Below are 25,624 nucleotides of genomic sequence, written 5' to 3' on the forward strand. Positions count from 1 at the left end.
TTCGGGTTTTGCAGGCGCTTCCCCGCCCGGACCCGACGTAGCCGGGTTGGGGCGGGGATTCCGGGGCTCGCACAGCCGCGCCCTCCGCCCGCCTCTCGCTCCTTTTCAGTTTGACCTGAAATTCGCTCGGAAAGCGAAAGATTTATATGGTGAAGTGACCTGGATGCGCGGGAAGAAAGAGCCTTAAAGGATCAAAAGTAAAGCAGCCCCTGTGACCTCGTGGCGCAATGGTAGCGCGTCTGACTCCAGATCAGAAGGTTGCGTGTTCAAGTCACGTCGGGGTCACAGCTACCCCTTTTCCCACCAAACTAACTGGGGACTTTGGGCCGCTTAGGATTTCATCCCACGGCTCTATTCGGGCCTCCGTGCTCCCTATTCCTCCGCACCGAGGTTCAGAGGACGAGCCTTAGAATTTCTGTTTCATCATTTTCATATCTGACGGAGGTGATTTGGGAAGCTCCTGGAGGCGCGACGCCAACCGGCCAATGCCACTTCTCCTTGTCACTCAAAAAGCCACTTTAAAAGAGAGACCAACAGCACAGTAGAAGACAGGATGAAACAGTTATTGGAAAATGAAATGTAAATTATTTTTAAACATATGAAAGTAACCTCTTTCATAAAAAGAGAAACGCAAATTAAAATTCAATAAATTATTTTTAACCTGTGAGATTGTCTAACCTATGATCAAAAAGCTTACATTAAATCGCATTGCTCACATCCTTAAAGCTACAAAGAACAGGACCAGAGGAAATTAAAATAATTAGGAAAGAATACTTTTCAGCCAGTTTAGAAAAGTTTTCAAGTATATTTTTCAATATTGCTTCTGTTCCTTTTGCTCCAGACTTTTTCCAGGAATGCATTCACCCTTCCATATGGTGGATAATTACCACCAAATGGAAGGGTAATCATGCTTCTCTATCCTCTGCATCTATAATCTTCTCTCAAAACGTTTTCTGTTTTCATATTTTCTCTGCCCTTTGGGCGGTCTTCTCAGACGTGTCCACCGTCTGGAATTCCATATTCTGCAACTTAAGAGATCCCTGTGATCCTACCATATTGTCATTTCAGCTTCCAGGGTGTCCCCTGTCTTATTCTCCTCTCTTTTAAACTCAGTCAGTTGCCCCATAAGGCTTTTCACACCTCATTTCAAAGAAGCCACATCTTGGAGGAAGCCTCTTACTGTTTCTCTGAAGAAAATAAAATAAAAAATCCTGAAACTTCCCATCATTTTCAGTGGTATGCTTTTCTTCTCTCAGGAACTACTCTCTTTTTCTAGTTCTGCAGAATTAAAAAGACAAAACCAAAAAAACAACAATTTGCTTTTCTCTCTTACTCATACTGTGAAATTACTCTTGCTGATCCTTTAAAATCTGTTCAGACTCAGTGTGAAGCAACAGATGGGGCTGTGCTAACGCTTGGCCCTGCTCTCTGTTCACTGGTGTGGGTCAGATGCCTTCTCAGATCCACTGGCTGGAGGACAGGCTGGGGCACAGCGCCCACCCCGTTCCCAATGCTCAGGAAGGTGTCCCCTAGGGCTTTGTTGCAGTGACATTTTCTCCTCTCCTGTGAGGTTCCCTTGCTACTGTGAGCCAGTGAAAGCAGTACTTAACCCTAGAGATCCCACATTTCAGTGTGAATTTCAACTTAAATGTCTTAAGTGGATCTTGCCTCTTTAGCTAAGGTAGAAAACAACACATTTCTATTCACGTAAATCTCCTAAGAGTAACATTTTAATTTAATGCCCAACAAATACTCTGAAATCCCTGAGATTCTTTTTCTTTCAAGAATTTTACATTCAATCTATTTTGTAGATATTCTAGCCTAAGAATTTGTTCTAAGCAAACCTTATTAATTTTAAAGTTTTAATGGTGTCCTTAAAGTTTCTTATGTGAATTGATAATATTCTCTTTTCATATATTCATAAGTCAAATTGTAAAAGGTTGTAAAATTGTCAGATAATATATTACCATACAATCTCATCTTTATTATAAGGAGCAGATTTTCAGTCATCAGTTTTCACCCTCAGCTCATTTATTTCAGACGAATAAGCACTTGTCCCTCCACATTGAGAAAACAAAGACAGCATACAGTTTTAGAAAAACCGGGGCAAGGGTATTTTTTGTGGGTAAAGTATCACTTCTTAGACAGAAAAAGTAGGGATGAAGAGGAAGAAAAAGAAAAATTGCCTTAGACTTAATTTCAAAGGTTTATTCCACCTGCACCAATGCATCAGATATTTTTAAATTTTAAAATTTCCTAGAGATTATTCTGTTCTGTTAATCTAGTTGTACATTCCTGCTTCACACGAAGCTGGCTGTATTGCTTTATTTTAAAAGGAAGGTAAAACTTAAAGACAGCACAGCCTTGCCACAGATACAGTATTTGATAAATTATTTTGGCCCATTGTCTCTCCCATTGAAGGTGCTTCCTTACCTCAAGCCAGATAGGCCCTGGGATACTGCCCCTGGCCAGAGAGATGCTCTCCTACAGAGGCTGAGCCAACTGCATGGTCTCCAAGGAATTTGGATTGGAAGCAAATGGGACCTGCTGTTTGTTTCAGAGGGTGTTCTGAACATGTACACGGTGAGCTGAGATCATACAATGACTTTGTTTCCTATCATCCCTTAAAAAGATATTCAGTTTCTCTCTTTTGTTTTTGTTTTTGTTTTGATGGTTAAAACAATTTGGGTTTTATTGTTTTTGCTAAACAATACTAAAAATTTTTCATTTTGAAGGCAGGGCTTGAATTATTTAATTTTGATCCACTTAAGAAAAAAAGGAAGGGGAAACAGATCATGGCCAAGAAAAAAAAAATAGTAGTTAGAGACTTCCTTTGTGGTCCACTGGTTAAGACTCCACGCTTCCACTGCAAGGGACACAGTTTTGATCCCTGGTCGCGGAACTAAGATCCAGAATGCCTCATGGTGTGGCACAAAGAACAGGGAACAGAGGGGAGGGGAGATTTTATTTAACAAAGAAAAAAGAAAAAAGATAGTAGTTAACTCCCCACCCCTGAGGCTCTAGCCAGTCACATGAGCATCACCCACTTCCCACAATGCCATGATGCCTGATATCCAGATGGTAGCACACTCTACCCCACTGGACTGTCTTGAAGGCACAGGGACAGTAGGTGCCAGTTTAGCAAAGATATTCAGTCTCTAGTTCTCCTTCTCATGGATGAGGGAGCAAAAACGGGTGAAGAGAGTGAGGGGCAATTCCATGACTTTTCTGGTCCCTTGTGATAAGAAACACTCCCCCAGGCTGTGAATATGACAAGCATCCTATGTAATAGTCAAGTCTCTGAACATGAGTTAAAGTTGGGGTCCCTTCCCTCCTGGTCTTGCACTTCTGGTTTCCATCCACAGCTTGCTAACGGGTGTCTCTGACCCCTTCTGAGTCAGAGCAGGGGAGGAAGGATAAACAAGGGTGCAGGGAACGTCTCCACGTCAGTAGGTCAGTAGTGTCGTCAGCAAGCGTCCTACTCTCTGGGACTTTGGTGGAATTTTGAGAGACTCCCTCAGTGCTGAGGATCCTTCTGAATTTCACTTAGCCCTGGTGAGAATACTATTTCAGCTGGTTGCTGTCTATTGGGGCAACATTTAGGACTCTCTTCTAGGGGATGTGATCAGCCCTCCAGGCATCCCTGTGGATAGCAGCTAAGAGGACCTCCCCTCAAGCCCCCACCCCATGCACATGAATAATGTCTAGACCATGGGAAGAATTCATGCATCTTTTGTCCCCAAATTTGTGCTTTAAAAAGTGTGCAGACACCTCTTCCAACTCACCGTGAACAGCTAGTCTGGCCAGCTCTTGCCCCTTAGGTTTCTTAAGCAAAGATATCCATCAGGCCACTGAGTCCCCAAACCCCAGGGGGACACATATCAAGCTGTCCAGGTGGCCTGTTAAAACCTCTCACTAGGTTTGAACTATGGGACAAGCAACCTCCCCACCATCTTTCCTCTGTGAAGCTGTTTCCAAACGTTTAGAAATCCTCTTCAACTCTTTCTAGGAGCCCTTTGATACTCTCAGTATAGGTGAGGGGCTTAACAATCCCCTAACAGTTTCTCAGCCACTACTTTTTTTTTTTTTTCCAATTCTGCCTGGTGGCCTGCCTCACAGCTCACTTCAGGTATCTGATATCTGCTGTCTTAGATTCTTAGCAGAAACCCCCATTTTAACATTTGTGGCACTTAAGCAATGGAAGGGAAGGATGGGGGTGGGTGTGGGGACAGCCTTCTCATCTGCATAAGATTGGGGTTGCCCAGGGGTCCCGCCAGCCACACTGCTCTGGGTCGGCTGTCCCAGGGTCCTAACTTGTCCACCGCCTCCAACTGTCTCCCACCTGTCCCTGTGCGGTCAGCACGCCAGGGCCGGCTCCCTTCCCCTGCCTCCAGACTCGAGCTCTGGTCGAGGGGGTGTGGACACGTTCTCTTAGGGCGCCTCCTGCCAGGACAGAGGGCGCTGTCCAGACCTCGGTGCTGAAGCACCTCGGTTCTCTCCGCCCTTGAAGGAAGTGGAGATGATCTCGGAGACGTAACAGTGAGTGGTGGCATGAAGGGAGATCTTAATTCCCGGCCCAGGAATTGAACCTGGGGAGCCTGGATGGAAACCAGGAATCCCAGCCAGCACACCCCCTGGCTCTTGCCCCCCGTGAAAAACGCATTTCTCACGGAGGCAAAACTGTAAAAACAGGTACAAAGTTTATTATTAGAGACATAGCACAACAACAAGTGGGAGAGCTCACAGAGAAATGATTTGTTTAGTTAAGACAGAAGCAAGGCAGAGATGCACGCCGGAGAGAAAGGGTGTGGGCATCCCCCCAATGAGGAGGAACGCAGTGAACAGGCGGGTAAGTCACTTACATAGGGCAGGTCTTCCGGGTCTCTTTACCTCTGGCCAATTATCTGGTTTCTTTTTCCACACCTGCCCTGCCCTAAGACCCTCCCCAACATGCGTGTGCAACTTTTTTTCAAGAAGGATTACAGCCCAGAGACATATGGGACGGCCTTAGCATCACCTATTATGGGGTGGTGCCCCTTCCTTTTTGACCCCCAAGGAGCCTTTCTGCGCATGTGCAATGTTTCCCTTGCCCCAAGGATGGGAAATGTATGACCTCTTGATCTTTTAACAGGGTTCAGTCCCACTCCGTCCCTGCCATAAAAATGTCCACTGTCTGGTTATTTACCCTATTTCTCTTACTGGTTTTTATATCGAGGTGCAGATCTCGAAATATAGACAGGAGTCTGGTCATAAATATGTAGTTCTGGAGTCCGTGTGTCTCTTGCTTCAGGAAATGTAAGCAGGGGGCTGGTAATGAATGTCCTGATGGAGCCCATCTTCTTCTCACCCCAGGAGGTGTGAACAGGAGACCAGTTGTAAATGTCTAGCCTGGAGCCCATCTGTCTCCTGCCTCAGAGCCTCAGCCTGCAGCAGCCTCCTTGTCCCCGCGGCCCGCCCTCCAGACCCGGCCACGCGGGCTCAATAATCCACGGCCTCAGAGCTTCCGACCATGTACCACCAGGCCTTTGAACCATCAGCATCTCCGCAGGAGGTCCAGTCTTCCCTAAGGAGGCCTGGAGAGGGCCGGTGGCTTGGCAGAGACTCGCAGGTGAGAACGGGAGGAAATCCCAGTCCAATTCCCCAGAACAGGTAGGAAGGCATGCACCCTGGACGTTTTCACCACCGGCTCAGGCCTTTCCTGTGAGTTGTGAATAGGGGGCTGGCCCCACGGGAGCTCCTCCCACTTTCTAGGGACACAACCCTTTCCACAGGCCTCAAGAAAATCCCTAAATTCCTCACAGGCACATTCCATGCAGTAAAGACACCTCCACATCTAGTCTGGGTGACTCCCAGCTGCGTGGACATTCACACCCCTTGTCCCCAAGCCCAGGCAGGGAGATGCAGGCAGGCATCCCTAATGAAGGGCATCCTTGGGGGAGTAGATGGCAAGGTTGCCCTGGAAGCTTTGCAAAATCTGATAGCAGTGATGTTGGGGAGCACGAAGAAGGGGCAGCGGCCAGTTCAGAAAAGAAGGGCCGATGCGAACCCAGAATGAGCAGCCAGGTGGGCTCTGGTGGCCACTACCCAGGCTCCACTGGACTCACCAGCTCCACAGCCCAGGACCTCCCACCTCCTTAAGCAGTGTAAGGGATCAGTGTGGAACCAGGTAAGAGAGGTAGACCAGGTCATGTTCAAGGGAAAGGAGTTTGAGAGGGCATCCCAGGGATCCTGCACCTGGCCCTCAGGAACCTGGGCAAGGGTCCTGTCCTGGCAGCCCTGGAGTTTCGCGGGGGGGCCTTGCCCAGCTCCAACTACTGCTAGTGGCTCTCCAGTTGGAGGCTCCGCCTGGTGTACACGGCGGTGCTTCGCAGGCCTCAGGACTGTTGAAGCATCCCAAGATGTTTGGTAAGATAGAGTATCTACTGACTGCTGATGGGTGTAGCCAGACCCATGCAGCCTGCAGCTTTCTTTATCCAGCAGACCAGCTGGGATGGGAAGAGGCACTTCAGGAGTCCTAAGTAAGGGAGGCTGACACTAGCATTAAACGGGCTGAAAGCTAATTGAAGTCTTCACCTCATCTATGGGGACCATGTTCAGGACGCATAGGGGTATACAAGGGGGCACGTCCTTTGTGGAAAAACACCTGATCTTCATCCATTTCCAGATGGTTATTTAAAATATATGATTTTTTTACACCCTAACATAGAACACATTGATGGTACATTGAACAACGTTTTTAAATTTAATTTTTTTGTGTGTTTTTCCCCCTAGCTTCACTGAGGTATAATTGACAAATCATTTGGCAAATTTTTAAACAGCAATTTTAGTTACATGCTTGGCCATCATTCCTCCGCAATATAATAGCTCTGAATAATCATAAAATTTAAATAAAATTAACATACAGTAGTAACTCCCTCAGGTTTTGTTTCATTTTCCTTGGTTTATGAGAGTCTTACTCTTAGGGTTTAGTCATTAGGGTAATGGGAACATGGGCAGAATATCTAGAATTGTATTCAATATTGTGATTTAGCTGATGAAAGCAGTAGGAGCTCATAGGTGAAGACAGACGAGAAACGCTCATTCTGACACCGGGTAGCATTCAATCTGCTTTGCAGAATTCTTCACTCCCAAATGCAGACAATGGCCCTTGGAATCTCTGATCATATATTCTTTGATGTGTTGTCTTCTTGTGATCACTACACTTGAGAAGAAACATCGTGGCAGCTGGATAAGATTTTGTCTTTCCTTTTATGCGGAGTCAACCAGGACAGATGTGGATGTATTTTCCTTCCACAGCTCAGAACCATGTTGCAGAAAGACATCGTTGAGACTAACAGGGAGACTGCCCACCTGAAACACAGGTATGGGATTTTGACATTTTTTTTCAGGGTGTTTGAAAATTTTAAGGCTAACTTGTTTAGTATCTAGTAAAGGGCTTTGTTTTGTAATTTTTATTCAAGTCATTCTGTCTATATTCAGGAGAACTGGAAATAATTTTTTAGATGACAAGGCTACAAGAGAAATGCTGGATTAACAAACTAAATCCAGAAAGACACCTCCCCACCCTTCAAGAGGCTGGGAGACTTTGTGAAGAGCACCACTTTCTTTCCTGGGAAAAATCCACAAGAATTGCTCTCTGGTCCAGTGAGCATCATTGTTATGCTGGAAACAAGCCCAAGGATTTACTACAGAGAAAATTGTCTCACAGTGGTGACCAGACACCAGACTGGCTCTTTGGGCCTGTCCCCTGGGAGCTGTGGAGAGTGCCCCCGTCCTAACAGTGAAAACAGCCCCACGCACAACCTGCTGGGCTCAGGGTTACTCTATTTTTTTTTTTTTTTTGCTGCAAAAAGCTTTACTGTTTCCCTTTGGTCCAAGACTTGGGAGAGGGCTCCAGGGCAGTTACCAAGCTGCCCAGTGGCTGCAGAGAGAGGAGCTCCTCAAAGGCCGCTGGGCTCCAGAGCCTCCTAATGCTGCTTGAGTCTGAGCCTTTGGAAGAGATACTGGCTTAGCCCAGCCTGGGGACCAGCCAGCCTGTGGAGGTTAGTCAGGTGGTCGCCCACCTTCTTGACGAGTTTCACCTGCTCACCTAGGAAGTGGCTCTCCAGGAAGTCACAGAGGTGGAGATCTGCGCGGGTGGGACCCAGGGCATGTAGATCCAAAAGGGCCTGGTTTGGGTTCTCCATGAGAATGGTGGCTTCCATAGCATCCTGGATTTTACCCCACTCATCTCGAGATGGCTTCTGCATCCTGGAAGAGGGCGAGGCAGCTGCACTGGTTTTGCATTTTCAAGACACGCTCTATGCCCTCGCACTTCTCCTTGGCCAATTCGCAGAAAAAGTGGCCTATGCCCTCCAGAGGCACCTCATTGCGGTCGAAATAGAAGCCCAGAGAGAGGTAGGTGTAGGAGGCCCGCAGATGCAGGTTGACCAGGCGGTTGACAGTGGCTTCTATCTCGATGGAATAATTCTGACAAATCTGGGAGCTCGTGGTTGATTCGGTAATAAGGAGTTAAGCTCAAATATGGTGTTGGTTGGTCCCAGTGGCCAAGGATAGCTTGAGTGGCTGATTCTGAAGATTGCGACTGGAAAAAATGTTGGGGGGTGGTCGGAAGCTGGAGCAAGGGGCGTCCCTGTGTCTGTTCCATCCAAACACTGTTGAAGCAAGAGACAGATCTGCGGGGACCACCGAGCGCACAACTCAGGGTTACTCTTTATGAAGGGACTTGAGTAAGTGTGCCTCCCGGCTTTCAATAAACTGTTTGAAAGGTTCTTTTTCCTTTATTTGAAAAGTCTAACACAGATGTTTTACGAAGTGGGCTGTCTACCCAGAATAATGAAGAAAAGTTTCTTAATTAGTCTTTGGGGATAAACAGTCACGATGGGGTCCTTCAAGAGAGAAAACTGAAATTAATGAACAATTATTTAAGATTGTCACTGGGTCGTGAGAAATTGCCAAACATGTCAATTATATCAAGTGAAAATGAGATAAGGTAAGAAGCATATTTTTTAAATGTTATTGATGACCTTGCTTCCAGTAAAGCCAGGAGAGTAGACATATAAGTTTTCCTTTGGTATAAACTAGACAGGATGTTTAACACCCCTACTTTCCAATTTTTCAATGTTTTCAAGTAGTTTAACGTTACAGGGAAAGGGAAACATTAAAAAATGTATAAAAGCACGTCCAGGGGAGCGCTTGTTTCCCCTCCCACTTCCAGCTCATATTGGGCTCGAAGGGACCAAGATTCTATCCGTTCCTTCACCCCCGTCTGCGTTTCTTTCTCTGAATTTTATAAAATACTCCCTCACATGGGCTTCCCTGGTGGCGCAGTGGTTGAGAGTCCGCCTGCCGATGCAGGAGACACGGGATCGTGGCCCGGTCCGGGAAGATCCCACATGCCGCAGAGCGGCTGGGCCCGTGAGCCATGGCCGCGGAGCCTGCGCGTCCGGAGCCTGTGCTCCGCAACGGGAGAGGCCACAACAGTGAGAGGCCCGCGTACCGCAAAAAAAACAAAAACAAAACAAAAAAAACCCCACAAAACTCCCTCACGTTATGAGTACGACGTTCAAACGCCTCAATGAGCGCTATTATTGTAAAATAGGTCCTGGTACCATGAGAAAGTAAAGAACGAAATACACAGGGGAATTCTAGAAAAACGAAAGCTTCTGCATAAGAAGCCCGGAAGCGCATTCTAAGCTTTTTCCTCCTGGTGGACCAGACGCCCCATCCGCGGCCGGAACACGCATGCGCTCCAGGAGGGTCAGAAAGGGCGGGGTTCGCGCGCCCTCTTGTGGCCAGAGGGGGGCAGCGCACAGAGGCCGGCCGCCTGCTGAATCACTGGAATTGAATTTTCAGTTTCATCTAAATTACCTAAATTTGTGGGCGTACATTGTTCATCGCACTCTCTTATAATACTTTTCATTTATGTAAAGTCCTCAGCAATGTCTCCACTTTCCATTCTAATTTGATTATATTGCGGTTTTCCTCTGTCTTGGTCAGTAAAAGTAAAGGTTAACCTCAACCTCCGGATCAACCAAGCCTTTATCCCACTGGCTTGTATACACTGAGCACCACCCTGTCGAGACGCCTTGTTGTCCTCATCGCTCTCAGAAGGTAAAGCACTCCCTCCACTCTCCCACCCCCCTTCCACTCTGGCCTTACTGCTCACTGAGGACGACTTGTCTCTGAGGTTCAGTAAGCAGAGTTCTGCAATGAACCCCTACCGTCGGCCCCACAGAGCTTCTCAGTGATGCTGGTGAACCCTCCTACCAGCACATTCTGTATCTCAACGGAGCGTCTTCCTGGCCTTCCAAAGAAGCAGAGCTTGTACATTTTCCAGCCCTACACCCTCTGCCTGCTCTGGATTGCCCACTTCTCTGAGCCTACCAATTCTGGCATCTCTGCTCAGCAAAGAGCCATCTATTTCTCCAAGCCACCAAAAGCCCTTCTTGCAGTGTGTTCGCACCACCTCCTGGCATCCTCAGCAGAGCGTGTAAACACTTATCACAGAAGTGTGCTCCTTTCCAATAAACTCTCCAGCACTCAGTTATGTGTTCTACACTCCGTGGTCCAGCATCCTCGGGATCCAGACCCGTACTCTCCGGGTTCCTACAGACACAGATTGGCCAGGCCCACAGCAACTGAATCTTCCTCCCTTATCAAACCCAGCATTTCCCTGGTCGACTTTTGTAGTGACTGGACCCTAGTTATTGGTCTAGTTATCAGGAGGGGAGGACAGAGTAGACCGCACCGGTTTTATCACAAAGTAGAGGCCTTGTCTACATCATCTTCAAACAAGACTGGGAGGCGTGGGTCACATTTGCAGGCCCAGAAGGACTGGTGTTTAAAGGTGTTTGCCCACATCAACCTGAATGTCCCCAGCCCAAGTCTCAGGGTTTCCTCCTTTCCACACAAGGTCCTGACCTTGACATAGTAAACTTTCTGGGATTGAGAATTCAACTTATCTGCAGTTATGCTACTCTTACATTTTTGCCATCAGGCTTCAAGAAGCCCTCTGATGTTCACACTTTCCCTTTACTTGGTGATTAACCACCCTCCACCTGTCCTTGTCGATGGCTCCCAGTAATAGCCACTCAATTCCACAGTCTGGAAAATTGCGACCTCCCCCAAACTCCTAAAGATCTAAGATGCAGCACCCACTAGTGGTTCCCTCCCATCAATATCCCATCCTGGTTCAACACCAGGGACAGTTTTAATGATTGTGCCACTATAGCCTGACATGTGCTATCAGTAGTCCATCAATCACAAGTGATAGGGTCCTCATTGACGGCAAGCCGACGAGTGATCTCTCACCCAAATCCCATCTTAGAGTCTGCCTTCCTAGGATCACGGCTGGTACCATTTGTCATAGGGTAAGATTCCATGGAAGCAGATTCTGAGATGGAAATCGTGTGCAGAGGTGTTATTGGATAGCGTTCTCTAGAAAAATACCTATTAAAAAGTGATACCTGGAGGGAAGAGTGGGCGGAGGAAAAAAGTTGAACTGCTGTACAATTGCAACAGAGGCCTCATTTGATTCTACAGGGAATTCAAACTAGGATGGCCCTTTAGAGAGACTGCAAGTTGAGGCAAGGGGGCAAGGTCTTTGAACCCCTGCAGCGAGCACCACTGGAAGTGGAGTGCCCCTGGGGAGGACGTGTGACCTGAGAGGGGCAGCTCCCTTCAGCCAGGACAATTCCCAGGGAGGTATTCCCACACTGGCAGCTGGAGGAATGGGCGCCCCAGCCCTGAAGGGGGACCCTGGCAGCCCATTACAATGTGCCCTATCAGGTGTACTAAAGTTTCCAGGTTCAGTTGTTGATTTCTCTCTGCAGTTATATCAGTTATTGTTTGGTATCTTTTGAGGCATTATTTTTACAGATATATATTTATGATGGATATATCTTCTCTATCAAGTTTTATAACTTTTATAAGTAGATGTCATGCTTATCTTTTCCTAATGATTTTTTAAGATTCTATTTTGTCAGACATTAGGCTTATGACTTGCATCAGTCAGGGTTCAGCCAGAGAAGCAGAACCAGTAGGTCATACATACTAGGAGGTTTTTATTTTATTTATTTTTTATTTTTGCAAGGAATTGGCTTACTCGATTGTGGAGGCTGACTAGGCAAGTTCAAAATCTGTAGGGCAGTCTGTCAGGAAGGGCAGGCTAGAAGCTTTGGTCCAGAGTTTCTTCTTCATCTAGGAAGCCTCAATTCTGCTTTGAAGGCCTTTCAACTGATTCATTCAGACCCACCCAACTTATTTCAGATAATCTCCTTTACTTAATTCATCTGAGTTTATGGGCTTTAGACACACCTAAAAAATACCTTTACACCACCACCTAGGTTAGGGTTTGATTAAACAGTGGGAGACTTAGCCTTGCCAAGTTGACACATCAAAGATCATCAAACTACCCAACTTTCTTGTTGTCCAAATTTGCCTGGTGTGGTTAATATTAAGACTCTCTGACACTCCATCATGAGATGGGGTCTACATCAGACCCCACTTGATTCTGCACAGACTTGTGACTGCTTTGACCAAGAGTACAATGGAAGTGATGCTTTGTGACTTCCGAGGTTATATCATAGTCAGCTTTGGAGCTTCTCTCTTGTTCACTAGAACACCTGCTCTTGAAGCCCAGAGCAGCCATCTCAGCTGCCGGCTGAGTCCTTCATGCCGAAAAGGCCACATATAGGCACTCTGGTCATATCCAGGCTGAGCTCATCTTTGAGCCATCTCAGCCAGAAGAGGAGGCATGTGAGTAAAGAAGACATCTTGGAAGTGGACCCTCCCTGCCATCAAATCATCTCAACTGAGGTTCCAGACACAGTGGAGCAGAGAAAAGCCACACCCACTGTTCCCCTTCCAGACTCCTGACCCACAGGAGGAAGCATAATAAAATGCTTGTTCTTCAACTCCATTAAAGAGTTTTACCAACATTATCTAATGTTGGTTTGCCAACACAGCATTAGATAATGGGACCCCCTGAATGTTTTTCTATCCTTTTATTTTCAAGCATTTTATGTAGGCTGTGAGTCTTTCATAAACAACACGACGCTGTATGTTGTTTTTTTTTCCGATCTGAGAGTCTCAGAATCAGATTCCTGCGGAGGGACTCGGAGCCTTTACGGGTGAATGGTTATGAGCAGTAAAGCCCAAACAAGCACTTCGGGTCTTTCTGCCTTAAGACCCACATCTTCCCTGTCCATCCTTCCTCCGTGAACTCTGCCACCAGGTTTTCTCTGGTTGATTAGCGCGGGGCTCCAACCGCCCCCCGCCCAATCCGCATTCCCTTCCCCCAGGTGCTGTAGCTCCCCGACCTCCCTCCCAGTCGTCTACCAGACCTGACTCTGCTCCGGCAAACTTTAAAGTTCCCTCAGAACCTCTGCGGCTAACAAGCAAGTCCCAGCAATGGGCGGAGGAGGTTGCCATGGAGACGGGTCCAGGGTCCGCAGCTCCGGCAGGGAGGGCCGGGCGCGGCTTCCGATTGGCTCCGAGGGTGCGCGGCGTCCTTCCTGCGCACATGCGCGGTGGCGCCGAGGCGAGGTCAGAGTGGAGTCGGGGCGCGGTGGGTTCCGGGCCGGGCTTCCCAGGACCGGCTGCACCGGCGGCTCCAGCCGAGGCGCCGTTCTCTACGGGACGGACGCGGCGGGGCCGAGGCCCCTCCGCAGCGCGGGACCGAGCCCGCCACGCAGGCGCCGCGCCCGCCGCCATTGTTGCCAGGGGCTTCTCGGGCCGCTCGGCTGCGCGTCCCCGGTCCGGCCACAGGTCAGGATGCGGGCGGCCTGCGGGGTCGGGGCTGCGGGGCAGGGGCTGCAGGGCAGTCCCCGCGCAGCGGCCCGCGAGCCTCAGACTGCGGAGTTAGGGGGACCTCGCGGGGTGGGGAGGCGAGGAGTGCCTCTGCCCTGTAGGCCTGATGCGCAGCCGGCTTTGGGGGATACGACGGGTTGAGGGGGCTCAGAGCTGGAGCCCGTGGACAAGTGGTGTCGGTTCTCCTCCAGGTCAGGCCTGCAGTGAGGTTTTCTGCGGGAATCCTGGTTTCAAATGTATTCCTTAGGAATTGTGTCCTGTAGAAACTCTTCACGGGCTTCAGGTTACACCAGTCTGCTTCTTTCCCGTGCCCAGCCCTCTGGTAGTGCAGGGCTGGAACAGTCTGGCATTGATACGCAGAGCGGGTAAACGGCTCGCCCTTTTTCCCTGACCGTTCCCTTGGGAACCTTGAGCTCTTTAAGGAGAAGTTCTCCTCCCAGTTTTTTCTAAATAACAGATTTACTGTTTTTTTAGAGGCACTTCAGTCATTACAGGTTCTGTAACATCAGTGACTATAATACTGAAGCTTTTGTTTTTCTGTAAAAAATGTTTGTTTCAACAAGTTAGAAGTTTGATCTGTCTTTTTGCTTTGCTTCTATCACCACCCTTTTATGGCAGTCCCAACGCGTGCCCAGGGCAGGTTGCATCTATTTTGCAAGTCTTAAGGATATCAGGGAGGTAGAGTACGGTAGACTCTCAGTGTTTATTTGTACACTGTGGGTCGCCTGCCTATTACTGTTTGTGCGTGTGGCAGAGACCACCAGGAATACTTGACCTTGTGTCTGTTCTTGTGTTTCAGAGTCTCTTAGCCACCCCTACAAGTTCTGGGCTCAGAGTTTGTAAGGAAGACTGCTAACTCTACCTTGCCTCTGTCCTGCCCCTGGCCGCAGCAGCCCTTGGTAAATGCCTTTGTGGTTCTAGCATGCGACTTCAAGCATTCGGCTCACTCCTGGAGAAATAAAGGCTGTTGCCAGGTTGACTCTCCTGTGTGTAGCCATGTTCTCCCCGAGCAAGAGGACGACCAGTTCGTCACGTGCCCAAGTCCTTCTAATGTGGAAGCCGGACAAGGCTCAGAGTGGACCCCGCAGTACTGAGAAGGAAACCCTCGCCTCAAGACTCCTGCGTGACACTGAGACCTGTCGGCAGAATTTTAGGAATTTTCCATACCCAGACCTGGCTGGTCCTCGAAAGGCATTGAATCAGCTCCGAGAGCTCTGCCTTAAGTGGCTGAGACCCGAGATTCACTCAAAGGAACAAATCCTGGAGCTGCTGGTCCTGGAGCAATTCCTGAGCATCCTGCCTGGGGAGGTTAGGACTTGGGTGAAGTCCCAGTACCCGAAGAGCAGCGAGGAAGTGGTGACTCTGGTGGAGGATTTGACTCAGATTCTAGAGGAAGAAGGTAAGACTTGTAAGGGCAGAGAGAGGAGGAGTCCTGGGTGGTCCGAGAAGACAGCCATCACGTCAGAGAGCAGCCCTTTGAGGTGATTAGGAAAACGGAGGCCAGGAAGTGAGCGAGAACAGGCTTCACTGAGCCCCGTCCCACCTGGCATTCCTCTTCCAACTGCTCGGAACCCAACACACGTTCTGTAAACCCAGAGGACGTATCATAAACAGTGGCCAGACACAACCAAATTACCCCTATGTGCGCCCTCAGGAAGTTTCCCTGCAGAGGTTTGAACCATTCTGCCAATAAATCATTTGCTTTGTGAATTGGGTTTTATGGTAACATACTTCCAAATATGTAGAGAAGTGTCCAGAGAATATTTCTTTACTAAGTAAAAAGACAGCTCACAAAATCTCTATCACGCAAGGGTTTAGTAGAAAACTGTGAATTTGGTACATATTCTGAAGCATCCCAGAGCAGACTTCGTTTTTGAAGCCTGCTCAAAAACAGGACAAGTTTCAGGATAAGTCATTGCCCCTTCTCTCTGGTTCTGTGAAGCAGGGGCTTTGTTTTCGGTTTCCTTCTGATTCCTCGCTTTAAGAAAATGTAGGCTTCTATTGGTGAAGAGTTTCCTAGGCTATTCAAACAGGGCTGATCTCCACCACGGTCTCTTTCTCTTCGCTAGCTGTTCCTCAGAGCTCCACCCTTTCCCAGGAGACCCCAGAGGAAGACCCCAAAGGAAGACAAGCTTTCCAGGCAGGGTGGCTCAATGACTTCGTGACCAAAGTGAGTGTCAGTTTCTTCTGTGATTTTAAAATGCCTTCCTAGTGTGTGAGGACATTTTCTAACCTGGCCCTCTACCTTCTGTGACCCCAGAGGTCCTATGAAGGACCTAAGCCTCAGGTTTTCTCCTTAAGTCACCGTGGCCTGTTAAGGTAGGTGAATGCCTTGTATAGGAAATGGGATCCATTGCTTCCCGTGATATCCCTTTCCTCACTTTTTTACTTTAAAGCAGTGGTAGTGCATAGAGGTTAAGGGATTCACCTCCACAGCCACATGGATCTAGATTTGCTTCCTGGTTCTGCCACTGAACCTGTGATTTGGGGCAAGACACTTAACCACTCATAACCTGAGTTACTAAGCTCTAATGAATATTCCTCTTAGATTGTGACAATTAAATATTATGAGACCTGTTAGCCTGGATTACAGTAAGTGATCAAGAAGATCACAGGAAGATTAAACAATAGTTATTATTTTTCTTTGTTAACAAGTAATTAAAGGCCATGTATTGTTTGATGTTACTGTTTATTACGAGTCTGTGTTATTTTAAGGAAGAGCAGCTCAGGCCATCTTAAGAGAAAGGTTTACTGTAAAATACACTGTAAAATATACATGGTCTGAAATTGGTAACCAGAGTAAATTATTATTTGTAGATAATATGAATGTTTACCAAAAAACCTAAGAAAATCAAGGGAAAAACTGTTAGAAACAATAATAGAGAATTTGAGTAAAGTGACCATGACAGAAAATGGCATACAAAAATTTATCACTTTCTTAAATATACATAAAAATCAGATAGATGCTAAAATGAAATAAAAGGTTCCATTGCCAGTATTACCCCCACATTTAAAATAACTACGACTAAGCGTAGTATAAGCTTTGCAGTCCTGTGTTATTCTGTAGACATGAAAGAAGCCTTGAATACTGTAAGACTGCCAGCTCTCCCTAAATTAATCACTTACATGTGATTTGAAAAATCCCAGTACAGTTTTTTAAAGAAACTTACAGAGTTTATTTGAAAAACATGTGGGAGTAAGCAAAGGAAGGAAGAGCAGAGGGATGCTAACTTTACCAGACTGTGAAATGTATCTACAGGTACAGTAGTTCAGTGTGGTTATTGGTACCAGTTTTATTTTAGAAAGGAAGAAGGGGGACTTCCCTGGTGGTCCAGTGGATAAGAATCTGCCTTCCAATGCAGGGGATGCGGTTTCCATCCCTGGTTGGGGAACTAAGATCCCACATGCTGTGGGGCAGCTAAGCCCACATACTGCAACTACAGAGCCTACGCGCTCTGGAGCCCAAACACCACAACCAGAGAGTCCACATGTCGCAACTACTGAATCTGTGTGCCACAACTAGAGAGAAGCCCGCACGCCACAACGAAGAGCCCACGCACTGCAAGGAAAGATCTGCATGCCACAACTAAGACCCAGCGCAGCCAAAAGTAGATACATAGAGAGATAGAGAGACAGATAGATAGATAGGAGGGAAGGAGGAAGGGCTCTGCATTCCATCATAGAGCACAGAAAATATCTTAAAATGTCAAACTGTAACACATTTAATTTATTTGTTAGGCAATGCTTGAAAGTCAAACCATTCTCTCTGTGTTATCAATGTTTAAATCCTTTTATTCTTTAAGATGGAGCCACCAACGCATGCACTGAAACTGATGTATTCTACTTTGTTTTCAGACTTCCCCTCAGGCCATTCAGGTCTGCTTATCCATACATTGGGTAAAGGTATTGACTAGGTAATTTTTAGGGTCCTACCAGCGCTCAAGACTCTGGTTTCCCCCACCACACACACACCTGTGCTGTCGCTGTCCCCTTCCTACTAGTTCCTGAACAAAGTTAAGTCACGTTTGATGTTTCAGGAATCCATGACATTCACAGATGTGGCCGTGGACATCACCCGGGAGGACTGGGAGCTCATGCGTCCTGTGCAGAAGGAACTGTACAAGACGGTGACGCTGCAGAACTACTGGAACATGGTTTCTCTGGGTGAGCGTCGTCCGCGCCCGGCCCTCCTCCCTGCATACACACCCGAGTCTTTCTCCCCTCAGCTGTTAAAAATGGTCGGGCCTAGAGGTGAGCGTGCTTGTCCGTTCAAGCACAGAAATGGCAAAGTTCTGCTCCCTTTTCCCAAATGAAAGGTTTCTAAGTGAAAGGTCATCAGAAGGTACGACGCACAGCCTCCCAGGGCCACCACCCGACGCCGCGCCCTGCCCAGCGCCTCCTTCCCCGTGATCTCTAGGCGTGCATCCTCCAGCGTGCAGGAAATTTTTGTCCCAGCTCCGAAAAGGACAGTGACCTCATTCATGAGGTCATGTCCGTGAACCATTCTTTTCCTGTAGAGATCTGTCCTCATGGGTAAGAAGTCAGGTAGTAAAACTTAAACAACTGTTTATCTCCAGGGTAAAACTCACTCTGTTCCTCCTGAACAGGACTTACAGTGTACAGACCAACCGTGATTCCCATATTGGAAGAACCATGGATGGTGATAAAAGAAATTTTAGAAGGCCCTAGTCCAGGTGAGAGAACCATCAGCCAATGAGATTCTTTGTGCTTAAGAGCCTGTACTGTCCTAAGTATGATGAGATGTGTTTTCGCATGTGGCCAAGTCACTTGGCACAAAGACATCCCAGCCTGTTGAGAACACTGGGCTGCTTGGCGTTGCTTCCTTACAGAGGCCGTCTTCGGAAGAGATTTTCCAGGTGTCATTTTTACACGCTGCCAACCCACCCCCAACCCCCCTCTTATTTTGTGCTTCTCCATGACCCCTGGGTTCCCTCCGTTAGAGTTTTGTCTGGGGCTTTCCGTGTGTTCCCTCCCTCTATCTTCAAGCATGCATGAATGTCCCCTAAAATCTTAAATTTCAAACCTTCTCAACTTCTTTTTGAGTTTCTTTTATTCTGTTTATTGACAAAACCCTGTAGCCCCCTGCCTCCACTCTCCTCATTCCTTTCTTTTTTATGTTCTAATTATTGAAAAAGATAACATGTTTGCAAGATCAGAAATTGTAAAAATATATAAAGCCAGATCTATGCAGACAGAAGTCCCCACCTGTTTGCCATTCACCTGGTTCCTGCATCTGTGTTGTCACCTGTGGCTCGACACCTAGAGGTCACGTGACTGTTCTATTCCCTGATGACCTTCCAGTGAAGGTTCTTAGCATCCGCTGTGGATCCTTGCTTTATTACATTGCTGGTTGCAAAATGGTGATTTTCTAATTCCACCATCTCTTCTAAATGATTAATCTGTAAGGAATACCTATACCTCCCACCCCGTTTTTATGTGTATATGTCACTATTAGTGGAATTTTTAAAAATTCAATGTATTGTTAGTCCATTAATTCCAGTGGTGGGGCGGTATTTGTTTTTGTTGCTCAGTTGTCCCAAATTTCAGCAATGGGAGCCTTTCAGATCAAGTCCTTTTGAGACGTCCCCATTAGTCTTTGAGCATTTCCTTGCTTTCTGGCAGAAAATGGTCTGTGGGCTCACTTCATGCCTACCTTAGACCTGGAATTTCTCTAAGGAACAGTGGTTCATCTTAGTGGGGATTAGTGATGAGAGGCCAGGATCTGGGTAGTGAGTGCGCTCACTACTCTGGGTACCATTGCTTCTAGATCTGTTCAGTAGATAGAGCTGTGAAGTGTGTGTGTGTGTGTGTGTGTGTGTGTGTGTGTGTGTGTGTGTGTGTTTGTAGGGCGTTTTTTTTTGTTTTTTTTGTTTTTCTTCCTGTGGTACGCGGGCCTCTCACTGTTGTGGCCTCTCCCATTGCGGAGCACAGGCTCCGGATGCGCAGGCTCAGCGGCCATGGCTCATGGGCCCAGCCGCTCCGTGGCATGTGGGACCTTCCTGGACCGGGGCACGAACCTGTGTCCCCTGCATCGGCAGGCAGACTCCCAACCACTGTGCCACCAGAGAAGCCATGTTTGTAGGTTTTTTGAATCCTGAGTTCATACTGGTGACTTGAATTCAAATCTAGCACCACAAGGGCAGTCTATCTTGTACCTCCCCATATCTGTTTTCTACTTCCTTTCCCACAGAATGAGTCATCTGGTTCCCAATATCAGTATATCTGCTCATTTGCTCTGTCATATAATCACACAAAAATGGTTTCAGAAGTATATCATTATCTCTCAGATAACAGACTGCTCAGGTAACGTTCAAAATTCCTTCATGTCCTTAGAATATATTCCACTAAAGATATAGAGGATACTGGTTTCAAAGTTAACTTGAATTCTTCCTTTCTGGTTATCTTAACAGTTTGATGCACAGTTAAACTTGTTTGATTACATTTGTGTTCAAGTTTAGTATTTTCTTGTTTCTTTTTTATTTTATTTTACATTTTTGAGTATGTAAAAACATTAACGCAGTTCAAAAGTCAAAACTATAAAAAAGAAAAAAAAAAAGTCAAAACTATAGAAAGGTGTACACTCCCATCCCTTCTGCCCTGTTCCCGTCCACTTCCTGTAGGTTACAGGGCCCACTTATCTCTCGTTTATCCTTCCTATCTTTCTTTTTGAAGAGATAAATCATAAATATAGTCTTATCTCTCCTTTTGTATACAAAAGAAATACACTGTACTCTTTTGCATTTTGCTTTCCTATTCCCTTTTTTTGTTTTTTTTTTTGTTTTGTTTTTTTTTGCGGTACGCGGGCCTCTCGCTATTGTGGCCTCTCCCGTTGCGGAGCACAGGCACCGAACACGCAGGCTCAGCGGCCATGGCTCACGGGCCCAGCCGCTCCGTGGCATGTGGGGTCTTCCCGGACCGGGGCACAAACCCGTGTCCCCTGCAACGGCAGGCAAACTCTCAACCACTGCGCCACCAGGGAAGCCCCCTTTTGTTTTTTTTTTTGTTTTTTTTTTTTATAAATTTATTTATTTATTTTTGGCTGTGTTGGGTCTTCGTTTCTGTGCGAGGGCTTTCTCCAATTGCGGCGAGTGGGGGCCACTCTTCATCGCGGTGCGCGGGCCTCTCACTGTCGCGGCCTCTCTTGTTGAGGAGCACAGGCTCCAGACGCGCAGGCTCAGTAGTTGTGGCTCACGGGCCTAGTTGCTCCGCGGCGTGTGGGACCTTCCCAGACCAGGGCTCGAACCCGTGTCCCCTGCATCGGCAGGCAGATTCTCAACCACTGCGCCACCAGGGAAGCCCTGTTTTTTTTTTTAATTTCAGCCACTGCCTTCTAGTATGTCTACCAGTATTGATGCTGGAATCTAGCATTAACAGCAAAGTAAACAATAATGACAATATAATCTCTACTTTAGAGTGAATTGTTTAACTTTTTTAAAAAGCTAACTTTATCTGGTCATCTGGTGTTTTGAGGGTCCTACTACTTGAAAAGCTAGTTCTTCTCATAATTTATGGCCTGTTTGCTTTAGTTGGCAGAATGACCCAAAATATACAGTGAATTCTTTAGGGAGAGAGTTCAGCACACTCTCAACACTGAGAAAACCCATGGCAAGATGGAGCTAGGCCTTTGCTGGAGTCAGGACCATCTTCTGGGAGGTGCTGCCCATCTGGGACCACTTGAGGTTTTTTTGGTGATTCAGGTTGAATTAAGGCTGTAAACCCACAAGAGGGGCAGTTTATGATTATGTATTTTGGGGGGAGATTTTGCTCCCACCAAAGAGCACAAAACTGAGAAAGGCAAGGTCCTCTTTTCCTTCTGTAGAAGTGAGGTGTTTGGGTTTTGTTTGTTTTTCTAGCCTGTCCTTATACAGGGTGTAGCACAGAGTGTGCAGACTCCTGCCAGCTGCCCCAGGTTGGCTGCAGGCTTTGTCTTCTGGCCCCCGAGCCCCTTGCACCCTCAAGGGGAAGCTGAAGGTCGTCAGCAGGATGGAGGAGTGTCTCAGGAAGCCAGCTTCAACTTTTGCTAACTTCTGGTCTTCCTGCTCTCACTTGATTTTTGGCTTTGAGGATTTCACTTTCTTATCAGGTCAGAGACGTATAAGCTGAACCTTTGGTTAGGGCATCTCATCAGTCATACCTGAGGGAATGGAAACTTTGATGATTCACAAATTGAGCAGTAGTGTTGGCTTTCGATGGCCGTTCCTGTCTCAGAACTTTATGGTCTTTACATCATACAGGACCCAGCCATTCTTTCAGGTTCAGCCCAAACCAGATCTGCACTAAAACTGTTGCTTCATTACCTGGTCAACACTGAGCTCTTCTGCTAGAAATATTGCACCACTGTTTGATAGTTAACACTTCTAATCGGTCCTTTCCAGTTAGTTATATACACATGTTTAAGCCCTGCTTAATGATCTTAATTTCTGAATTACCAGTAAACTGGGTTAAAAATGTGTGCTTTTCTGAAGGAAATGTAAAAGAAGCATAAGTCATTTCCAGAGTTTGCATCTGAGTTGGAAATACAAGAAACACACAAAACTGTGAAATAATAATATAAAGCCAAGTTCTGCCATGGGCCCAATATTTTATTAGGTTGGACCATATGAAACTGCTGATATTCAGCCAGGTTGACCTACAAAAAAGGCAGTTTCATATGATGCAACCTAATCTGTACTTTAGGATTCTAAGAAGGAGAGAAACATGAGCTGGGCCATAAGCATCTTTTTCAGTAGGTGGAGAAGGTGTCATAAGAGAAGGCTGGAGTCTGGAATTAGTGGCACCTTTAGAAGATTATAAGGATATAGTTCTAAGTTATGTGGATAACTTTGAACTTTAAGCTGAATATGAGTTGTGATAGAGGAGGGAGTACAGTAGAAAAGGCTAGATTATTTGGGGTCTCAGTACTGAGTGGAGGTATTTTAACTTTTCTTTCTTTAACTTTTGTCCTTTAAGCCGCTGATCCTGAAACTTCAGTGTGATTCAAACCTTTTGGAGGGCTCAGCCTCACCCCCGTTTTCTGACTCAGTATGTCTGGGAGGGGCCCAGTCACTTGACATATTTCAGGTGACAGTGATGCTCACGCCACTGGTCTGGGGATTGTACCCCTGAGAACCATGGCTTCAGGCTGTAAGAGTTACTAGACGTATTAAAACACGGAACACACACCATGAAACTGCCTCCAGAATATTACGTACAGTGTGCAGGGTAGATTGGAAGGAGGAGTGGTGACAGTCAGCTTGCTTTATGACCCATTATGTAAATTACAGCTTATATGATTATAAATGTTTGTGTAACAAAATTCATCCCAGATTGTCCCACAGTTTATCATCTGTTTTTACTTCTTAGCTCTGTCGCCTGACCTAACCTATTCTATTAACTCCACACCTGTGTTGAGTAGGGAGGAGCCTCTCCTTCTTCAACAATTTACTCCTGTTTTCTGCCCTTTTATTCTCCTTTCCCAAGCATTAAGGACCATGTTATGAGGTTGTCAGAGCCATAGTCTTTTTAGGCATTTTATTTATGTTCATTATTTTGTTTCTGCTTTGGCAGTTTCCTTTCTCCAAATAGAGGAAGACTTTTTATGTACTTTTTAAATTTCAGAATGGGAAACAGAAGCCCAAGAGTGTACTCCAGTGGAAAATGTTTCTAAACTCACAAAGGATGGAACCAAGACCATCAAGCTGGAAGAACCCTATGACTATGATGACAGATTGGAGGGGCAAGCAACAGAGGCCTTCAGGAGAATTCCCACCAATGAGAGAGATTTCAGTTTGAAGTCAGTCCTTTCAGAAGAAGATGATCGTGCAGAAGACTATAAATATGATATATATAGAAGTAATTTTGAAAAGCATTCAAACCTAATGATACAGTTTGATACCCAATCAGATGATAAAACTTCTGTGTACGACGAAAGCAAGGCCACCTTCGGTCACGTCTCTTATGGTATTGTACACAGGAAGATATATCCCGGAGAGAAGCCTTATAAGTGTAATGTGTGTGGGAAGAAGTTCAGAAAGTACCCATCCCTCATCAAACACCAAAGTAGCCATGCCAAAGAGAAGTCTTATGAATGTGAAGAATGTGGGAAAGAGTTTAGACACGTCTCATCCCTCATTGCACATCAGAGGATGCACACTGGAGAGAAGCCCTACGAATGCCACCAGTGCGGGAAAGCCTTCAGCCAACGCGCACACCTCACCATCCACCAGCGGATCCACACGGGAGAGAAACCCTACAAGTGCGACGACTGTGGGAAAGACTTCAGCCAGCGCGCACACCTCACTATCCACCAGAGGACACACACGGGAGAGAAACCCTACAAGTGCTTGGAGTGTGGCAAAACCTTCAGCCACAGTTCATCGCTGATTAATCACCAGAGAGTTCATACTGGAGAAAAACCTTACATATGCAACGAGTGTGGGAAAACGTTCAGCCAGAGCACACACCTCCTTCAGCATCAAAAGATACACACAGGAAAGAAACCATATAAATGCAATGAGTGTTGGAAAGTGTTCAGTCAGAGCACTTACCTTATCCGACATCAGAGGATTCATTCTGGAGAGAAGTGTTATAAATGCAACGAATGTGGAAAAGCCTTTGCTCACTCCTCCACTCTTATTCAGCATCAGACCACTCATACGGGAGAGAAATCCTATATATGCAATATATGTGGGAAAGCCTTCAGCCAGAGTGCAAACCTTACCCAACATCACAGAACACATACCGGAGAGAAACCCTATAAGTGCAGTGTGTGTGGGAAAGCCTTCAGCCAGAGTGTACACCTTACTCAGCACCAGAGGATTCACAATGGAGAAAAACCCTTTAAATGCAATATATGTGGGAAAGCATATAGACAGGGTGCAAATCTTACTCAGCATCAAAGGATCCATACCGGAGAGAAACCCTATAAATGCAATGAATGTGGGAAAGCGTTTATTTATTCATCATCACTTAATCAGCATCAGAGAACTCATACTGGAGAAAGACCCTATAAGTGTAACGAATGTGACAAAGATTTTAGCCAGAGAACATGCCTTATTCAGCACCAGAGAATTCACACAGGAGAGAAGCCCTATGCATGCCGTATATGTGGTAAAACCTTCACCCAGAGTACAAACCTCATTCAGCATCAGCGTGTTCATACAGGTGCCAAACATCGTAATTAATGCATATGGGAGACTTCATTTAGGTTTTAAAACTTAACCATTTAAAATTCTATTTTGTATTCTGTGTTAGAAACATTATTCAAGAGAAGTGCAATATGGGTTAGATTATCATTCAGCAGAAGTATCAGAATTAGTGATGTGGATATAACCTATTTAAATGTACTGTGAAATTTAAGAAGGAAACATTCACTTCTTAACCTTTGATACCAGTTTAATTCATTCCAGAAATAAACCCTAGGAAAGTAAGAGTACTCAAAATCCTGTAACTCATCAACTCTTACCATGTTTCAAGTACTTCTTAAGGAGGCCTTACGAATGTAACTTGGGAAAGCTTCCATCCAGTAGAGCTTTCACACCAGAGAGTAATCCTGGGGTAACAGAAAAAAAGCTGCTTTCAGGCCTTTAGTTCTTCTCAGCTTTGAAGCCTTAAATATGTAAAGGTCCCTTCCCCCTTTTTATTTCCCTTTTCCTATTATGCCATAACTGCCATGTGGAGCCAGTAGGTTTGCAAAAAAAAAAAAAAAAAAAAACAAAGTTGAAAGTATCTTAACAATTTCTATGTGACCACAGTTTAATTACGCTTTAAATACTGAAACATTAAAGAAAGAGAAGCTTAATAAAAGATGATC

General features: G+C 46.2%; 1 protein-coding gene, 1 non-coding gene and 1 pseudogene across 2 annotated transcripts; 2 read left to right on the plus strand and 1 right to left on the minus strand.

Moving 5' to 3' along the window:
• The first annotated feature begins 213 nt into the window (after window positions 1–213).
• On the plus strand, window positions 214–285 carry TRNAW-CCA (transfer RNA tryptophan (anticodon CCA)). Its single transcript has one exon. It is a non-coding gene; the product is annotated as a tRNA-Trp (tRNA).
• Window positions 286–7,967: 7,682 nt separating this feature from the next.
• Window positions 7,968–13,716, minus strand: LOC136139186 (ferritin light chain pseudogene; annotated as a pseudogene).
• A 1,092-nt stretch (window positions 13,717–14,808) lies between these two features.
• On the plus strand, window positions 14,809–24,995 carry ZNF287 (zinc finger protein 287). Its single transcript, XM_065897874.1, has 5 exons — window positions 14,809–15,211; window positions 15,882–15,982; window positions 17,850–17,976; window positions 18,420–18,506; window positions 23,431–24,995. Exons 1-5 carry the CDS (start codon window positions 14,809–14,811, stop codon window positions 24,993–24,995), a joined length of 2,283 nt encoding a protein of 760 aa, XP_065753946.1.
• Window positions 24,996–25,624: the final 629 nt, after the last annotated feature.

This window comes from Phocoena phocoena, chromosome 19 (genome assembly GCF_963924675.1).
Source record: "Phocoena phocoena chromosome 19, mPhoPho1.1, whole genome shotgun sequence".
Taxonomy (NCBI): Eukaryota; Metazoa; Chordata; class Mammalia; order Artiodactyla; family Phocoenidae; genus Phocoena; species Phocoena phocoena.